This window comes from Notolepis coatsorum, assembly GCF_963971535.1.
Source record: "Notolepis coatsorum genome assembly, chromosome: 10".
Classification (NCBI taxonomy): domain Eukaryota; kingdom Metazoa; phylum Chordata; class Actinopteri; order Aulopiformes; family Paralepididae; genus Notolepis; species Notolepis coatsorum.
Genome location: NC_140174.1, coordinates 84,187,151 through 84,205,770, shown reverse-complemented (window position 1 = coordinate 84,205,770; position 18,620 = coordinate 84,187,151). Strand labels below are relative to the sequence as shown.

General features: G+C 43.5%; 1 protein-coding gene across 1 annotated transcript in view; it reads left to right on the top strand.

Moving 5' to 3' along the window:
- jakmip3 (Janus kinase and microtubule interacting protein 3) overlaps positions 1-18,620 on the top strand; it is a gene marked incomplete at its 5' end in the record, with an annotated part of 69,788 nt that overhangs the window by 23,957 nt on the left and 27,211 nt on the right. The window contains 6 exons of the mRNA XM_084323080.1: positions 3,825-4,037; positions 4,529-4,642; positions 4,877-5,032; positions 7,664-7,774; positions 13,447-13,482; positions 13,933-14,004. Coding sequence (XP_084179206.1) covers positions 3,825-4,037; positions 4,529-4,642; positions 4,877-5,032; positions 7,664-7,774; positions 13,447-13,482; positions 13,933-14,004 — 702 coding nt within the window. The remainder of the gene's footprint in view (positions 1-3,824; positions 4,038-4,528; positions 4,643-4,876; positions 5,033-7,663; positions 7,775-13,446; positions 13,483-13,932; positions 14,005-18,620) is intronic.

Here is an 18,620-nt window from a genome sequence, read left to right as displayed (position 1 = left end):
CAATCCCAGCCGTACCCACTCCTTCCATTCCCTTATCACTCCTATCTGGTACAATAACCTTCTCAGAAAACTCCCCACCACCCCTCTTTCCCTGTCCCCCCCCCCCTCAACCCCTCGATTCACACCCCAAGCTGCCCTCCCTTTCTTCAATGCACTCTCCTCATCAATATCCCCCCTGCCCGGCCCCACGCTTGTCTCTGATGCCCCTCCCTTCCACACGCAAAACAGCGCATGTTTTGTGTTGTCGCAAAAATAATATACTCGAACCCGTCTATCAGTACTTTAAAATTAAGGTCCAACTCATCATCACGTTTGTTCATTATAATGAACGTCTGGCTTCTGTGAAAAACCACATGCTGTAGTTCAGGTGCCTTAAACCCCGAAGACATTTTCTTTAAGGGAGCTACAATTTTTCCAAACCTGGCGAGTTCCCTTAATATAAGATCGTCGCCCACCAACGGAGGAACGTTTGCCAATGTCACCTTTTTTGCCGGTGTTGTGAGCGGCATCACAGACACAAAAGTATCACGTATGACCAAACCGTCCGTTATCAGTTGATTAACCTTAATCAAATCATCCACAAAGAAAACAACTCATCCTTGCCGCAGACTTAACGGCCGGAGCGCCTACTATTTTCGCAATAGCGAGACTGCATTCCTCCACTGAACACGGAAATGCCGGCGTGACCTTAAAACCATGTCTCCTGGTCAGCTTAGCGAACTCCATGTCACCGTGACAGCAGACAGCTGCCCAGGCGAACACTGACAACGCTACCAGCCCACCATCAACACACAGCCAGTCAAATAAAACACAGTCTAATTCACAATTCGACAAACAACATAAAGATAGAAAAATATTAGAAAGACTCACGCGTACCTCCTCAGACTCTCGCCCCACACCACTCACCAAACGCTCCCACCATCCACACGCATGCGCACAGAGAGAGAGAGAGAGAGAGAGAGAGAGAGAGAGAGAGAGAGAGAGAGAGAGAGAGAGAGAGAGATCCACTGGAACAGAATAGATTGCATTAAAAACTCACCAAACGTCCAAGAGGAAGGAGACAACCGTGGAGATGACAAAGTTCACCAGTCCATATTGTCCCCCCCGTTGGGATGAACTTGGGAGTCTGTTCCTAGTTTATCTGCCACACGTTAGCACTCGATAACGTAGGTAACGCTAGTTAGCTGTCCCTGCCTTTAGCTAAGCCGACATGGCTAGCCTGACTGAACATTCTAACACGCAACAACTTTCATCTTCAGTCCATCTGCCGAACGTCCTCTTCGTCTTGGCATAACCTAATCACTATACTTGGTATTGATAAGCTTATGGCACGCAGCGTTATTTCTTCTGCTCCGATGCTGCACATTTGGTTTTAAAAAGTAGGATGCTCTTGGCCAAGACATCCACTCGCTCCCGTGGATAGCACCGAATAGTCAGACCCCGTACCTGTAACCCCTCCCCTCGTTGAAACCAATAGTATATCTGCAGAGCCGCAGAGCTCCAATAGTGTATCTGCAGAGCCGCAGAGTTCCAATAGTATATCTGCAGAGACGCAGAGCCCGGAACAAGTCAGACACATTCTACAAACGTGTCTAATGTGAAATATATAAGCATGTAAGCAAAACTAGATTTTAGGTCTGTGATGGAAAGTGATTGTTAACATTCTATTTATTTATATTTTTATAAAAGAAAATAAAAAAAACATTTGTTTTTCTTCTCGCGAGGCCCCCCTCCCCGCGAGGCCCTGTGCGACCGCACTGCTCGCACGCCCCTTGAGATGGCCCTGGTGACAGGTATATTTGTGGCCATGGACGGGTAGCGGAGGATGACAGGGTTGCTTGCAAACTGCCGTGGACGGTCTGAAGATGGCCTGAAGGAAGAGATTTAGTATTAAGAGGAAAGGTATGGTTTTCAGAAGATAAAAAGGGGAGCAAGAAAAGGCAATTGAATAAGTAAGGATGTACTTAGCTGTGTGTAGGGTGATCTCTCAGGTTAATAAGTAAGGATCTACTTAGCTGTGTGTAGGGTGGTCTCTCAGGTTAATAAGTAAGGATCTACTTAGCTGCCTGTAGGGTGGTCTCTCAGGTTAATAAGTAAGGATCTACTTAGCTGTGTGTAGGGTGATCTCTCAGGTTAATAAGTAAGGATCTACTTAGCTGTGTGTAGGGTGATCTCTCAGGTTAATAAGTAAGGATCTACTTAGCTGTGTGTAGGGTGATCTCTCCGGTTAATAAGTAAGGATCTACTTAGCTGCCTGTAGGGTGGTCTCTCAGGTTAATAAGTAAGGATCTACTTAGCTGTGTGTAGGGTGGTCTCTCAGGTTAATAAGTAAGGATCTACTTAGCTGCCTGTAGGGTGATCTCTCAGGTTAATAAGTAAGGATCTACTTAGCTGCCTGTAGGGTGGTCTATCAGGTTAATAAGTAAGGATCTACTTAACTGTGTGTAGGGTGATCTCTCAGGTTAATAAGTAAGGATCTACTTAGCTGCCTGTAGGGTGATCTCTCAGGTTAATAAGTAAGGATCTACTTAGCTGTGTGTAGGGTGGTCTCTCAGGTTAATAAGTAAGGATCTACTTAGCTGCCTGTAGGGTGGTCTCTCAGGTTAATAAGTAAGGATCTACTTAGCTGTGTGTAGGGTGGTCTCTCAGGTTAATACGTAAGGATCTACTTAGCTGTGTGTAGGGTGGTCTCTCAGGTTAATAAGTAAGGATCTACTTAGCTGTCTGTAGGGTGATCTCTCAGGTTAATAAGTAAGGATCTACTTAGCTGTCTGTAGGGTGGTCTCTCAGGTCAGGTCATCTTAGTTTGACAGTGAGGACACACTGCTACGCTGCCACTAATGCAGCATATATTTATATTCCTAGCAGATATAAGTGGATTGGGCCTTTATTTACCTCAACTGAAAATAGAAAAAGGCCTTTATTTAGGCTATTATCTCTAATGTGTCCTTTTTAGTTGTACAGCTATTAAATTGCCAACATTGTGTGTTGTTGCTTTCATTTAGGATGGATTGCCCCCTTTCTTCTTTGACTGCACTATGCTATATTTCAATGTAATGTTATATTACATTTGCACTGACGTTCCTACAATGCGAAGCTAGCCAATTGTTTATTTTGAGAGAATGGTGCCTGCTGCCCAGCCTGCTGACACTGTTCTTCTTGGGGGAACCAGTGGTTCTTGTGTGATACAACGCCATCTTGTGGTGGTTGATCACCTGAGCCTTTGACTTGAATTGACCATCCAAGCCTTTCTGTTATGTCTTTTTACCCTGCCTTTTTTTTTTGGAACCAGACATAATTTCCCCCGAACAGGCCTGCCTGCCTGCCTGCCTGCCTGCCTGTCTGTCTGTCTGTCTGTCTGTCTGTCTGTCTGTCTGTCTGTCTGTCTGTCTGTCTGTTTGTCTGTCTGTCTGTCTGTCTGTCTGTCTGTCTGTCTGTATGTCTGTCTGTCTGTCTGTCTGTCTGTCTGTCTGTCTGTCTGTCTGTCTGTTTGTCTGTCTGTCTGTCTGTCTGTCTGTCTGTCTGCCTGCCTGCCTGCCTGCCTGCCTGCCTGCCTGCCTGCCTGCCTGCCTGTCTGCCTGCCCATCTGCTTGCCTGCCCGTCTGCCTGCCTGTCTATGTATTTATCTGTTTATCTACCTGTCTGTCTGCCTGCCTGCCTGTATGTGTATCTATCTGTCTATCTAGGTATCTGTCTGTCTACACTTTCCACTAATCCTGTCTGTCTGCCAGTAGTATGTCTGTCTTTCAGTCTGTGTATCTATCTGTCTAACCCTTCCACTAACCCTGTCTGAGTGTCTGTCTGTCTGCCTGTGTGTCTGTCAGATGGATGAGATCAAGCTGAAGGACCGAGCTGTCTCGGTATTGGACAAAGCTCTGGGACTGCAGGCAGGCCACGCCCACAGGCTTCAGCTGCAGACACAGGCAGTCGAGCAGCAAATCGCAGCTCTGAGAGACGCACAGAGAGGAGGGGTGGGACTACTGGGCCACACCCCAAATTTCGCCCCTAACCCCACCCCTAACTCCACCTTTCACCCTGTAAGAACCTCTTCTCTTCTCTTCTCCTCTCTTCTCTTCTCTTCTCTTCTCTTCTCTTCTCTTCTCTTCTCTTCTCTTCTCTTCTCTTCTCTTCTCTTCTCTTCTCTTCTCTTCTCTTCTACTAACCTAGCTACTCTTTTAACCTAACTAACCCAGGTAACCTTAAACCAACTAACCTAGCTCCCCTAAAGTGATGTGGAACCTTACTACCTGAAACCTACACTATGTAGAATTTAATAGATTCATCTAGATAAAGCATAAAAAATGTGTGTGTGTGTGTGTGTGTGTGTGTGTGTGTGTGTGTGTGTGTGTGTGTGTGTGTGTGTGTGTGTGTGTGTGTGTGTGTGTGTGTGTGTGTGTGTGTGTGTGTGTGTGTGTGTGTGTGTGTGTGTGTGTGTGTGTGTGCATGTCTATGTGTGTGTGTGTGCGTGTCTATGTGTGTGCATGTCTATGTGTGTGTGTGTGTGTGTGTGTGACGTGTGTGTCATCAGGCCCCAGATGAGAGAGACAGTCGGAGGTTTCAGCTGAAGATTGCTGAGCTCAGTGCTGTGGTCCGAAAACTAGAAGACCGGAATGCTCTGCTATCTGAAGAACGCAATGAACTGGTAACACACACACTACTAACCCTAATCCTAACTGGTAACACACACAATACTAACCTAACCCTAACTGGTAACACACACACACAACTAACCCTAACCCTAACTGGTAACACACACACAACTAACCCTAATTCTAGTTCTGCATTCTGGGTACATTTACTGTCAGGCTTCACACCTGCTGCTGAATGGGAAACTGCTGTCTGACTGGCTAAACATTGTCTCTCTCCCTCTCTCTAGCTGAAGAGACTTCGAGAAACAGAGAGCCAGTTCATACCTGTGTTGGATAAAAACAAACGTCTGAGTAGGAAAAATGAAGAGATGGCCCTCACCCTACGTCGCCTTGACAACAAGCTACGCTTTGTCACTCAGGAGAACCAGGATATGGTAACTATGGTAACCCTTTCTCCTTCACCTTTAAACCATAGTGGTAACTAAGGCTGTCTTTACACTGTGAAACTTTCATGCAACTAGTTGCATGTTGCAAATTGTATGAAACATAATTTCTATGCGAGACAGTTAAACAAAGCTATTTAAAAAAAAGAATATCGAAGTTGCATGCAACACTTTTTATAATTTATTCCACTACCATTAAAGGAGCACTTCACCCAAAAATATTCACCCAAAATAATATTCTATAAAACATAGAATCCCAAAGAAATAATGGTAGAAATACTTGATGAATTGAAGTTAATGGCGGTTTGGTTTAACAACGGAAAAACCACAGTGAGATGTATGGAGATGTGCCCTAGCGAGCCCACTGTAGTAGATCTCTAAAGAATGGTGAGCTAACAACGTATTTATATATGATACAATATAATTATTTGATAGGAGCATTGCGTCGATCCTCAATTATACCAACAGGAATCAGGCGCTCTTTGGGATGGGTTAGATCAATAGCAATTGAGATGTTTAAGTTTGTCTCCTTAGTAGAATAGTTCAATATATTGGTTGGTGATGAGGTGATGGTAAGCATTGCATGCATCATTGTATAGTAACATCAATCAATGACAATCAATATGTAATCCTACTTCATAAGTGATAGTTAAGACAGGAGTATATTGTGGAGCCCATGATATAATACTCAACATATCAACATATCAACATACATATAATTGTAAAGTACTTTAAATAACCAAAAAGATTCACTCAGCCGGCTTGTCTCTTAGAGAAAGAGGGAGAAGTCAATGACATCATTCAGACGATGCAGCTTTGACATGGCTTCTCTTTGGAGAAGATGTTTAAGTCTATTTCCACCTCTCACAGATTTGGGAATGACTTGTTTCTGAGTCCATTCTGTGAGTCAATACAGCCACTGGGGGGCATGTTTTCCTCCAGTCGTTATGAATATGAAATAATACTTCAGTGCCTCCAGGCCTTCATTGTGATCAATGTTCGTATACTGTATAATGACTCTACATCCATAATGACTAAAAATGCATCACCAACATTCTGCAGTTTGTTGAGTTTTTTGTGTGTGGTGTCCTGGAGGAAAGTTACTCAGAAATTATACTTACGTTTTTCTCACTTTGGTGCATTTCTCACATCACTATTTACGTTTGCACAACAGTTAGTGCATTTCTCAAAACAATTAGTACAAACTGCAAAACCTAGTTGATAACCTGCAAAAGCGTGTCACTTGCTCAAAATGGATAGTTCCTTCTTCAAAAGCAAGTATTCATGTCAATGAAAGTGTCAGTGTCATCAAAATGAAAAGTCCTGACACCATTGTTTATGAACAAGATAGTCAAATGGCTTTGTCATGTTTTCATTATGACAGATCACTCTGTATGTGTTTTCCAATGCAAAAAAGTCAGATATTGGTGACACTACCTGCAAATGCTCAAGACAGCACTATACACTATTTGCACAGCCATTCAAAATCTACAGTTACACATTACTGTACACACTGTACACATTGTAATATTCCCTCCTTGTTGGTCTGGGACATCAATGGTTGCTCTCTGTCCAATGTGATTTCTTCCACGCCGTCTACCTTTTGCCAGATTGAAACCCGCCTCATCAACGTATAATGTGTGCAGCGGTTCCCTGGTACACGCTTTATCCCAGAAGAGATAGAGATAAAAACTATAAACTTTTCCTGTGTAACATAATGCATTTTGGACAACATATTGTACAGTATGAACTGTCATGTAAGTGTACTGCACAAAGTAACCAGTTTACAGCACTGAACATTAGAGTATGCATAGAACACATAAATGTTTTACTTGTGCATACTGGTGGCGGATCTCCTTCACTCTGTTCCAGTCAAATGGCTACTCATTTGTCAATTGTACTACAATTGTTTCATGCACATTTAATTTCCACTGAGCACTCTGTCAATTGTAGCGATTGAAACGGATTAAATATTCCCAAAGATATTGTCATCCTCTATAACAGAGCTTTGTATCTCTCTCAACCTTATGGCATTGTTTGCAATCACCATTGCACAAATGGCTTCCTCTTGTTGCGGAGTAAAAAGGGGCCCTCTTCCACCTCTGCGAGGTTGTCTTGCAATCCTATGTGGTGCAGAGTAAAATTACAGTAATGTACAGCAAACATGAGATATACTGCTTTACAGTAACCCATATTACTGTAGTGTACAATAACAGTGCTTCCCACTTGTAAAATAATGCAGTATGTATTTTTTTCTCTGAAATGTAATTGAGTAAAAGCACAAGTATACAAACCTAGTAAAGTACAAATCCTCAAAAACAGTACTTAAGTATTGTAACAAAGTACTTTACACCCCTCTGAACGCAGGCACGGTGGAAACAAAGGGTTTTATAAAGTAAAAAGATGCTAGGCACAGAGTTTTTGGTATCAAGAAATCATGTTCTTTTTTTGTCATCCACTTCTCTTCTTTAGCCTTGCCTGTCGTTTCTCTCAGTTCACTTTTCATGTTGTCCAATGGGTTGTTGTTGATGTTAACGGTTGGTAATAAATAGGATTGCTTAGTTGCTTACTATTACAACAAAGGACAGAGAGTTGGTCTGTTTCCAGAGGGAGAGGCACAGCGGAGTTGTGAGGAGACCCAGCAGTCTAAACGACCTGGACCACAGCCAAGAGGACAGAGAGATGGAGTTCCTACGGCTTCAAGTCCTGGAGCAACAACACATTATAGATGACTTGTCTAAGGTAACAATACTACTACTACTACTACTACTACTACTACTACTACTACTACTACTATACTACTACTACTACTACTACTACTACTACTACTACTACTACTACTACTACTACTACTACTACTATACTACAATTACTATTACTACTGTTACGAAGGATCAGATTAAACCGAATATATATATTTATTGATTGATATATATTGCATAATATTTGTATATCGTTTGATATCCCTTGTATATTCCTTGTACATATACACGGAATATCCCTTTAGCCTAGTACAGACCATAATATTTCATTCTCCTATTGGACAGCGGTCCACCAGGCGCCATGGCCATACCTCCAAGGTCTGGTTTAAAGTCACCGCCGGGGACTTGCCTGGACATGAACGGTTCTGCGCAAGGATATGAGACAGGAATAAAGCTGGTACTAGTTTGTTCACCTAACGTATAAATACGGCGCAGGTGAATACAGAAGTAGAGTTACCCAATAAGTTGAAGCCTCACCCACGATACAACGTGCAGTGAAGTATGGCCTGTTTGGCCCCAAATAGAGCATTGAGACCGCGTGCGAATTAATAACTGAAGTATCAGAGTTTAACGCTGTACCGTCGAGTTCGACCAATTCTATTAAGTCAGTAATAGTCTATTTGTGTATAGTGTATCGTGCGGCTACCGTTCTACAGTGACCAGCATCACCAACGTTTCCTCGTACCAGCTAGAGTGCTTATCCAGGCTGGGCTGCTTACCCTGGCGCTTTCACCCGAGGGGCCCTAGACGAGGACCGTGTGGATTATGTACACTGGATAACCTACCGACGACTGCATAGCCCTTTTCGGCTGGATTATATTTGCTTTTGGTCCTGTAATTGATGGAGCGGAGAATCGCCGACACCCACAATTGTGTGGGATTTACCCCGTGAGGAGCCACGTCGAGTCCGCCTCTCAGAAGCCTGAGGCCGGCTAGCTTTCTTCCATGCGGAGCTGCATGCTACGGAGAACAGCTGTACATATTCCGTGTATATGTACAAAGAATACACAAGGGATATCAGACGATATACAAATATTATGCAATATATATCAAGTAGTAAATATATATATTCGGTTTAATCTGATCCTTCGTAACAGCCGCCTCCTAATTAGTCCCACCTAATTAGATAAGCAGAGACAGATTAACCGCACTGTCCACTACTCAATGTCCGTTGTGAGGGTAGGGCAGTTCACAAAGTCAGGGGGTCATGGTCGTCATCAAAAGTGTCGGGGAGCCTTGGCAACTCTATCAGCCTCGCCACGGGTCTGGTATATGTCCGCCCTTGGACGAGCACTTCTGCCGCTCTGACCTTTCCGTCGGCACCAGTGATCACTTTGCTTACGCGGCCGGCCGGCCACATAGCTCGGGGTAGTGACTGGTCGATAATCATGACGACTGTTCCTTCTGTCAAATTGTCTCTTTCTTTCACCCATTTCTGGTGGGTCTGTAGAGACGGTAGATAGTGGAGGAGGAAACTGTTCCAAAACTTGTCAGCCAATACTTGACTGTACCTCCACATTCTTCGGCCGTTCGCTTCTTCAGGCCTGTACACTGTCTGTGGTAGCGCGGGGTCCAGCCGCCCCATCAAGAGAGTGTTGGGGGTGACTGGGTCGACATCTGCTACATCACTTGAGACGTAACCGAGGGGCTTTGAGTTCAATACTCCCTCGATCTCCGTGAGGACTGTCGTGAGGACTTCTTCCGCCACGGTCTGGGCCCCAAGCACGGCGTACAGGGCTGTCTTTATTGAACGTACTTCTCGTTCCCAAGTTCCACCGAAGTGAGGTGCATTCGGGGGGTTAAACTGTAAATCAATCTGAGATGGAGCGAGGTGGGTCTTAAGTTCTGGGCCCATAGCTTGGAAGCTCTCTCTCAGCTCTCTTTCTCCGCCTTTGAAGTTTGTCCCGTGATCAGACAATAATATAGACGGTTTTCCTTTCCGCGATGTGAATCTCCGGAAGGCCATAAGGAATGAGTCCGTACTCATGGTTGGAAGGAGTTCTATGTGTATCGCTCGGGTGGTCATGCATTTGAATACAATACCCCACCGCTTCTCGGTCCCTCTTCCTTTCTTTACATACAGCGGGCCGAAACAGTCCATACCGGTGGAGTGAAAAGGCTTGTCGCCGAGTCGGAGGCGACAGGGGGGTAGGTCAGCCATCCGGGGTATACTGGGCTGTGCTCGCCATTTACGACAGTCTAGACAGGTCCGCTGGAAGCGTCGTACTGCTTCTCTTCCTTGCAGTATCCAATAACGACGTCTTATCTCCGCAAAGACTCTCTCTGCCCCGGCGTGGTGCACGTCCTCGTCGTATTTCTTTATGATGAGCTCTGTGACCTTGTGTCGGCTGTTTAAGACTATCGGGTACTTGACGTCATCCGGTAAGTCTGGGGCTCTCCTCAGACGACCACCCACTCTGATGAGATTATGGGCGTCGCTCTCAGGGGCTAAGTGGAGCAGTCTGCTGTCTGACGGGACTGGCTTTGATCCCTGCAGACAGTCTAGCTCGTCGGGGAACGAGTCTCTCTGGGCTCGCTGTAGCAGAAGGAGTTCTGCTTCTTCGTAGTTAGCTGCAGTAATGTCAGTAGTGGGCTGAACCTCTGGGTGGTGCCACAGGAATGTCTTTAGCTGCGCACTCTCAAGGGTGAGGCAGTCGTCTATGTTGGGATCTGTGGGGACGAGTGTGTGTGTCAACCCACAGAACATAGATTTCTTCTTCTCTGCCTCCTCTTCACTCGCCTCCCGTGGGGTGGGTGTAGGCCACTCTTCTTCCGGGAGCCTGAGGAACTCGGGCCCGTCACTATATAGATTGTGACGGGTGAGGTCATCCAGGGACATTCCCCGTGTGATGATGTCAGCTGGGTTCTGTTTTGTGTCCACATACCTCCAGCATGCTGCTTCTGTTAAATCTTGGATCTCTGTGATTCTGACTCCCACGAAGACCTTGTATCTACACGAATCGGACTGGATCCATGTGAGTACGGTCATGGAGTCTGACCACAGGATTGTTCTTTGCACCGGGATGGTGAGTTCACGTTGGATTAACGTGGCGAGTTGCGCTCCTGCTAGGGCTGCGCAGAGCTCTAGACGCGGGATAGATTGTTGCTTGCGGGGGGCTATTCTTGAGCGAGCCAGGATGAAGGCAGTATGTATTTCTCCTCCCTCCTCTCGGGCCCGCAAGTAGGCCACCGAACCGTAGGCTACTTCGGAGGCGTCGCTGAAGACGTGCAGGTCCATCTGGCACGTCTCCGGCCTCACTGTGGGTGGGAAGTAGCTGCGGCGTATGTTGACACCTGGGAGCGAGCTGAGTTCTGTCTCCCACTCTCTCCATGTGGAGGCAAGGTGTTCGGGTATGGGGTCATCCCAGCCCTGGTCCTTGTCCCATAATGCTCTTACAATCATCTTTGCCCTGGTGGTGTAAGGTAGAATACATCCCAACGGGTCATATTGTCTGGCGAGTGTTCTGTATACGCTCCGTCTTGTGGTCGGTAGTGAAGTCGACCTTCCCTGCTCCTTGGTCAGGGGTGTGTGTTTATAATGGAGAGAGTCTGTTTTGAAGCGCCAGACTAGTCCTAATGTCATTTCTTGGGCTTTCTTGGGCTTCATGTCAATATTAATACTATATTAATATTACGCTAGTTACCCTCCGGCTCGAAGGACCAATTGTAACTGAGGGGTACAATTCCCTGACTGTATTAAATAAGTATGGTATCATTAAACCACTACTGTCTTATGTACATTACTACTGGCCATACAGTACACAGGTATATGAGATGAACACTTCCACAATGACACGGTTCCACACAAATCTTGGTTAGAATAATATTTATTAGCAGCAATAATAGTAGATTACATTACTTTACTTAGAGTCGCGCTTGTAAGGCGAAGAATGTGCGTGAGTAAGTCAAGAGCGTAAGTCCATTATAATATTACGCAGGAGATAATGAATACCACCTGTATCTTAGGAATTATATCTATGGTACACTAGTAGGGCAGCGGGAGATACTAGTAGGGTCCCTCCGGTTGTAGACCAGCAGGGGAGAGGATTTGTCGGTAGCAAAGTCTGGGTCAACGAAGAATAGGGAGACTCCAGGTAATCTCTTGATCCGCAGACGAATAACAGCTATTCTCCGGCATGCAGCTCCGCATGGAAGAAAGCTAGCCAGCCTCAGGCGTCTTAGAGGCGGGCTCGACGTTGCTCCTCACAGGGTAAATCCCACACAATTGTGGGTGTAGACGATTCTCCGCTCCATCAGCTACAGGACCAAAGCAAATATAATCCAGCCGAAAAGGGCTATGTAGTCGTCGGGTAGGTTATCCAGTGTACATATCCACACGGTTCTCGTCTAGGGCTCCTCGGATGAAGGCGCCAGGTTAAGCTGCCCAGCCTGGATAAGCACACTAGCTGGTACGAGGAAACGTTGGTAATGCTGGTCACTGTAGAACGGTAGCCGCACGATACACTATACATAAATAGACTATTACTGAATTAATAGAATAGGTCGAACTCGACGGTACAGCGTTAAACTCTGATACTTCAGCTATCAATTCGCACGCGGTCTCAATGCTCTATTTGGGGCCAAACGGGCCCTACTTCACCGCACGTTGTATCGTGGGGTGAGGCTTCACTTGGGTAACTCGAACTACTTCTGTATTCACCTGCGCCATATTTATACGTTAGGTGAACAAACTAGTACCAGCCTTATTCCTGTCTCGTATTCTTGCGCAGAGCCGTTCATGTCCAGGTATGTCTTTGGCGGTGACTTTGAACTAGACCTTGGGGGTATGGCAGTGGCGCCTAAGGGACCGCTGTCCAATAGGAGAACGAAATATTATGGTCTGTACTAGGTAAAGGGATATTCCGTGTATATGTACAAAGAATACACAAGGGATATCAGACGATATACAAATATTATGCAATATATATCAAGTAGTAAATATATATATTCGGTTTAATCTGATCCTTCGTAACAACTACTACTACTACTATTGTTACTATTACTACTATTAATACTACTACAATTACTACTACTACTACTACTACTACTACTACTACTACTACTACTACTACTACTACTACTACTACTACTACTATTACTACTACTACTACTACTACTACTACTACTACTACTACTACTACTACTACTACTACTACTACGTCTACTATACTACTATTACTACTACTACTACTACTACTACTACTACTACTACTACTACTACTACTACTACTACTACTACTACTACCTACTACTACTACTACTACTACTACTACTACTACTACTACTACTACTACTACTACTACTATGACTACTAGGCTACTATTACCATGACATACTATGGTGATAATTTGTGATTTGTTAATAGTATGTTGATAGTATGGTGCTACGAATTATGATGATTATTTATGATAGTATGGTGATAATGTGATGGGGGATTGGGGTGATGTTACTGTATATTGCTAGGAGCTGTTGATCCAGTTAAAAACATGATTTTTTATTTTTATTTTTTTTATCTTGTTGTGTTACTACTTTTGATTTAGTCCTATTTATTTAAAGTATTGAATAAAGGCTTGATTATGTTATTGTTATTGTTTAATTATTATTTGTATTATTACTATTGTTGTTATTACTAGACATTCTCTTTTGTTCTAGGCTCTGGAGACTGCTGGCTACGTCAAGACTGTCATAGTAAGTCTACAGACTACTACTGTACAAGTACTAGAACTAATACTAATAGTAATACCAATACTAATAGTAATACTAATAGGTATACCAATAGTAATACTAATAGTAATACCAGTAGTAATACTAATACTAATACCAGTAGTAATACTAATAGTATACATTTACATTTATTCATTTAGCTGACGCTTTTATCGAAAGCGACTTACAAGTTCTGTACAACAAGTCAGCAGGAAGGGAACTCTGGCAGCTAAGGATACATAAGATTGTTCATCAAACAGTGTTGAACTTGACTGCTACGGTATTGAGTGCATATTAGTATAGACATATTAATACTTTTGCTCCTGTCATGTCCTGAGGAGAGAGACATCTTGATGAGATACAGACGTCAAGACTAATATTAACAAATAGTAATACTAGTAATACTAATTATGCTTGCTCCTGTCATGTCTTGAGGAGAGGGACATGTTGATGAGATACAGACGTCAAGACTCAGCCAGGAGGAAAAGAGGCTTCAGAGCCTGCAGGGTAAGACTGTCTGTTTATGTGTCTGTATGTCTGTCTGTCTGTCTGTCTGTCTGTCTGTCTGTCTGTCTATCTGTCTCTATTTGTCTGTCTGTCTGTCTGTCTGTCTGTCTGTCTGTCTGTCTGTCTGTCTGTCTGTCTGTCTGTCTGTCTGTCTGTCTGTCTGTCTGTCTGTCTGTCTGTCTGTCTGTCTGTATGTATGTATGTGTGTCTATATAAACTCCTCAAAAAAAGTTCGGAAACGTTATTTAGGTCGATTATTCCTCCCCTTTAATAATACCAATTGGTACCATCGGAACAGGCCATCGAAACTGGCCCCTGCAAATGTCCTAACCCAACCCCCTCCAATATACAGTAAATGACCAAGTATGGCTTTGTCAATATTCCAATGTACAGTGTACAGTGTCCCCCCCCACCACCTACCCCCCCCCCCCCCCCCCCACCCACCCAACCACCTCCAATGTACAGTCCCCCCCCCCACCCACCCACCCCACCCCACCTAACCCAACCTCCTCCAATGTACAGTTTCTACGTCAAAATGTATATACTCTCTTTTCTGGACACTTTTTGTATCACAGTACTGTATTTGCAAATCTGGTATGTCATAAATGTATAGATAGCAGTACTGTCTATCTGTATGTCGTGTGTGTCATATATGTTATGATGAATTGAAAATGGGGGACCTGATGTAAACAAGACGAAAGTCTTTCTCTGGTCTGCATCCCCTTAACAATTGTATTGAGCTGTACTGTACTGTACCCATTCTGCAATCTGTTAATACAGTTTTCAATCAATCAATCAATCAATCAAAACCAAGCAACTCAAAACGAGAGTGAATACCAACAGAAGAATATTGCAGGGGATTTTGGCAATTTTATTTGGGCCGCTACCCACACGTTTAGCTGTGTTGCTCATTCCACGAAAGCACAATCCTTACAAGTTGTACCTCGTTGTAAAGGTGACTCATCAGCCTTTCCAAAGATATAAAATACAATACCAATTGGTATTATTAAAGGGGAGGAATAATCGACCGAATTAACATTTCTGAACTTTTTTTGAGGAGTTTATATCTGTCTGCCTGTCCGTCCATCTAGGTACTTCAAACTGAAGCCATTTGTGTGATCTAAGGTTATGGCAGCTTTGCACAAATAAAACATTCAGGCTAAAATATATGGGACATTTTCCCAAGATTGTCTTATAAATGTATATGTATCAGTGCCTACGCAAAGTGAGTGATGACCACCCAACCATGCTGTATAAAGTGCAATGATGGGCCCTGAAGCTAGTTAGTGATGTACCTCAGGGCTAAATGATACAGGGTCTTGAAGCTAGTTAGTAATATACCTCAGGGCTGAATGATACAGGGTCTTGAAGCTAGGTAGTGATGTACCTCAGGGCTGAATGATACAGAGTCTTGAAGCTAGTTAGTGATGTACCTCAGGGCTGAATGATACAGGGTCTTGAAGCTAGTTAGTGATGTACCTCAGGGCTAAATGATACAGGGTCCTGAAGCTAGTTAGTGATGTACCTCAGGGCTAAATGATACAGGGTCCTGAAGCTAGTTAGTGATGTACCTCAGGGCTGAATGATACAGGGTCCTGAAGCTAGTTAGTGATATACCTCGGGGCTGAATGATACAGGGTCTTGAAGCTAGTTAGTGATATACCTCAGGGCTGAATGATACAGGGTCTTGAAGCTAGTTAGTGATGTACCTCAGGGCTAAATGATACAGGGTCCTGAAGCTAGTTAGTGATGTACCTCAGGGCTGAATGATACAGGGTCCTGAAGCTAGTTAGTGATGTACCTCAGGGCTGAATGATACAGGGGATCAATCTTGGACAAAGTGGACGGGGAGACATACCTGTAAATAGTATCACCAAGAATCTATCTGAGGCAAAACTAATACACCAGCAACAAAAACAGTCTGTCTGTCTGTCTGTCTGTCTGTCTGTCTGTCTGTCTGTCTGTCTGTCTGTCTGTCTGTCTGTCTGTCTGTCTGTCTGTCTGTCTGTCTGTCTGTCTGTCTGGCTGGCAGGCTGTCTGTCTGTCTGTCTGTCTGTCTGTCTGTCTGTCTGTCTGTCTGTCTGTCTGTCTGTCTGTCTGTATGTCTGTATGTCTGTATGTCTGTCTGTCTGTCTGTCTGTCTGTCTGTCTGTCTGTCTGTCTGTCTGTCTGTCTGTCTGTCTGTCTGTCTGTCTGTCTACTTTGCATCCATTGGTGAAGACCTGGCGAATAAAATTAGCCATCCCGGGGGGGGTGTCTTTTAAACAGTATTTATCAGGTAACTATATTAACTCTTTTTTCATGAAACCAACTGACCATGATGAACTATTCAACATTATCATGAAGATGAAGGACACTCGCACAGCCGGTGCTGATGGAATATGCAGCAAAATCCTAATAGCCATAGCCAATATTATAGTCAGACCACTCGCTCACTGTATTAATTTGTCCTTACTACATGGTGTGGTGCCAAAAAACATCAAAATTGGAAGAATAATACCCATATATAAATCAGGTGACAAAAATAGTATTAATAATTACCGTCCAATATCCGTATTACCAGCTCTATCCAAAGTCTATGAGAGAGTTGTGTACAATAGATTAAGCGAATACACCACCAAGCTAGATATACTCACCAATTCACAATACGGCTTCAGGAAAAAAAGAACTACAAACATGGCAATATTAGACCTAATAGAAAAAATACATGATGCCATTGATCAGGGTGATTGTGGGGTGGGCGTTTTCCTGGATCTATCAAAGGCTTTTGACACCATTGACTTCACCATTCTACTAGGGAAACTACACCATTATGGCATAAGGGGTCTGGCTCTCAACTGGTTCAGTAGCTATTTACATGGTAGGCAACAGTACGTCGATATAAAAAATCACAAATCAATAAAAATGGACATCAAATATGGGGTCCCCCAGGGGTCAATTCTAGGGCCTTTACTATTTATTCTCTATATAAATTACTTTGTCAACTCATCTGTACTTCTGCACAAAGTTATATTCGCTGATGACACTAATTTGTTTCTGTCACATAAAAATCCACTCAAGCTACAAGATCTACTCAATACAGAACTACAAAAAGTGGACACCTGGTTCAAATGCAACAAGTTATCACTAAATCTCAGCAAAACAAACTTTATTGTCTTCCACTCAAATCGGATGCACACACATCACATGTGCATAAAAATAAATGAAAAGGAGCTGTCAAGAGTGGCGTCCACAAAATTCCTGGGGGTCATCATCGATGAGTCACTCAACTTCAAATGCCACATAAAATACCTACAAACAAAACTGTCCAAATATGTTGGCTTATTCTGCAAAATACGTCATTTTCTTCCCTTGCCTGCCCTTCTCACTTTATACAAAACCCTGTTTGAACCCCTCATTAATTACTGTAACGTCATATGGTGCAACACATACCCCAGCCATCTCAAAAAACTAGAAAGCCTACAAAAGAGGGTACTACGAGTGCTGTCATGGTCCGGGTATCGAGCGCCCTCAAAGCCTCTTTTCCATCGCTTTGGTCTCCTGAGGCTCGCTGAATTTAACATTCACCAAAACGCATCAATTATGTATCAAGTTGTCAACAACATGAATCACAGACTGTCTGAGCTTATCCCAGTCTGCCAACCACTGCACATCCACAACACAAGAAACAAGCATCTTATATCTGGCAAGAGGAGAAGGCTAAATTGTGCTAGCCTAAGCATAGCATGCAGGGGTCCACAGATCTGGAACAAGCTTGATGAAAATCTAAAAATGACTAATACCTTTAAAACCTTTAAAAAATCATTGAAAGAGGAACTGCTCAAATCATATCTCTAATTAAAATTATAACTTAGGAATAAAATTGTCTGTATTGTGTATCTCTGTTATATGTCAGTTAGTAGGTAGGTGTATAAACCTACCCACGTTGTAGTTTTTTGTTTTGTTTTTGTTTGTTTGTTTTGTTTTGTTTATTTTGTTATTGTTTTGTTGTTCATATTCTGTTTGTATCTGTGTTCAGGCTCCCTCCAAAAGCTTTAAATAGCTTCTTGGGAGACCTGGCACATGCACACAATTTGCGACATGTTATCACATGAGGATACTCGCATGTAAAATGTATCGTGTGTGTGTGTGTGAATAAAAATTCATTCATTCATTCATTCATTCATTCATTCTGTATGTCTGTCTGTCTATCTATTTATCTAACTGTCTGTCTGTCTGTCTGTCTGTCTGTAAATGTATATGTATCTGTGCCTACGCAAAGTGAGTGATGACCACCCAACCATGCTGTATAAAGTGCAATGATGGGCCCTGAAGCTAGTTAGTGATGTACCTCAGGGCTAAATGATACAGGGGCTTGAAGCTAGTTAGTAATATACCTCAGGGCTGAATGATACAGGGTCTTGAAGCTAGGTAGTGATGTACCTCAGGGCTGAATGATACAGGGTCTTGAAGCTAGTTAGTGATGTACCTCAGGGCTAAATGATACATGGTCCTGAAGCTAGTTAGTGATGTACCTCAGGGCTAAATGATACAGGGTCTTGAAGCTAGGTAGTGATGTACCTCAGGGCTGAATGATACAGGGTCCTGAAGCTAGTTAGTGATGTACCTCAGGGCTG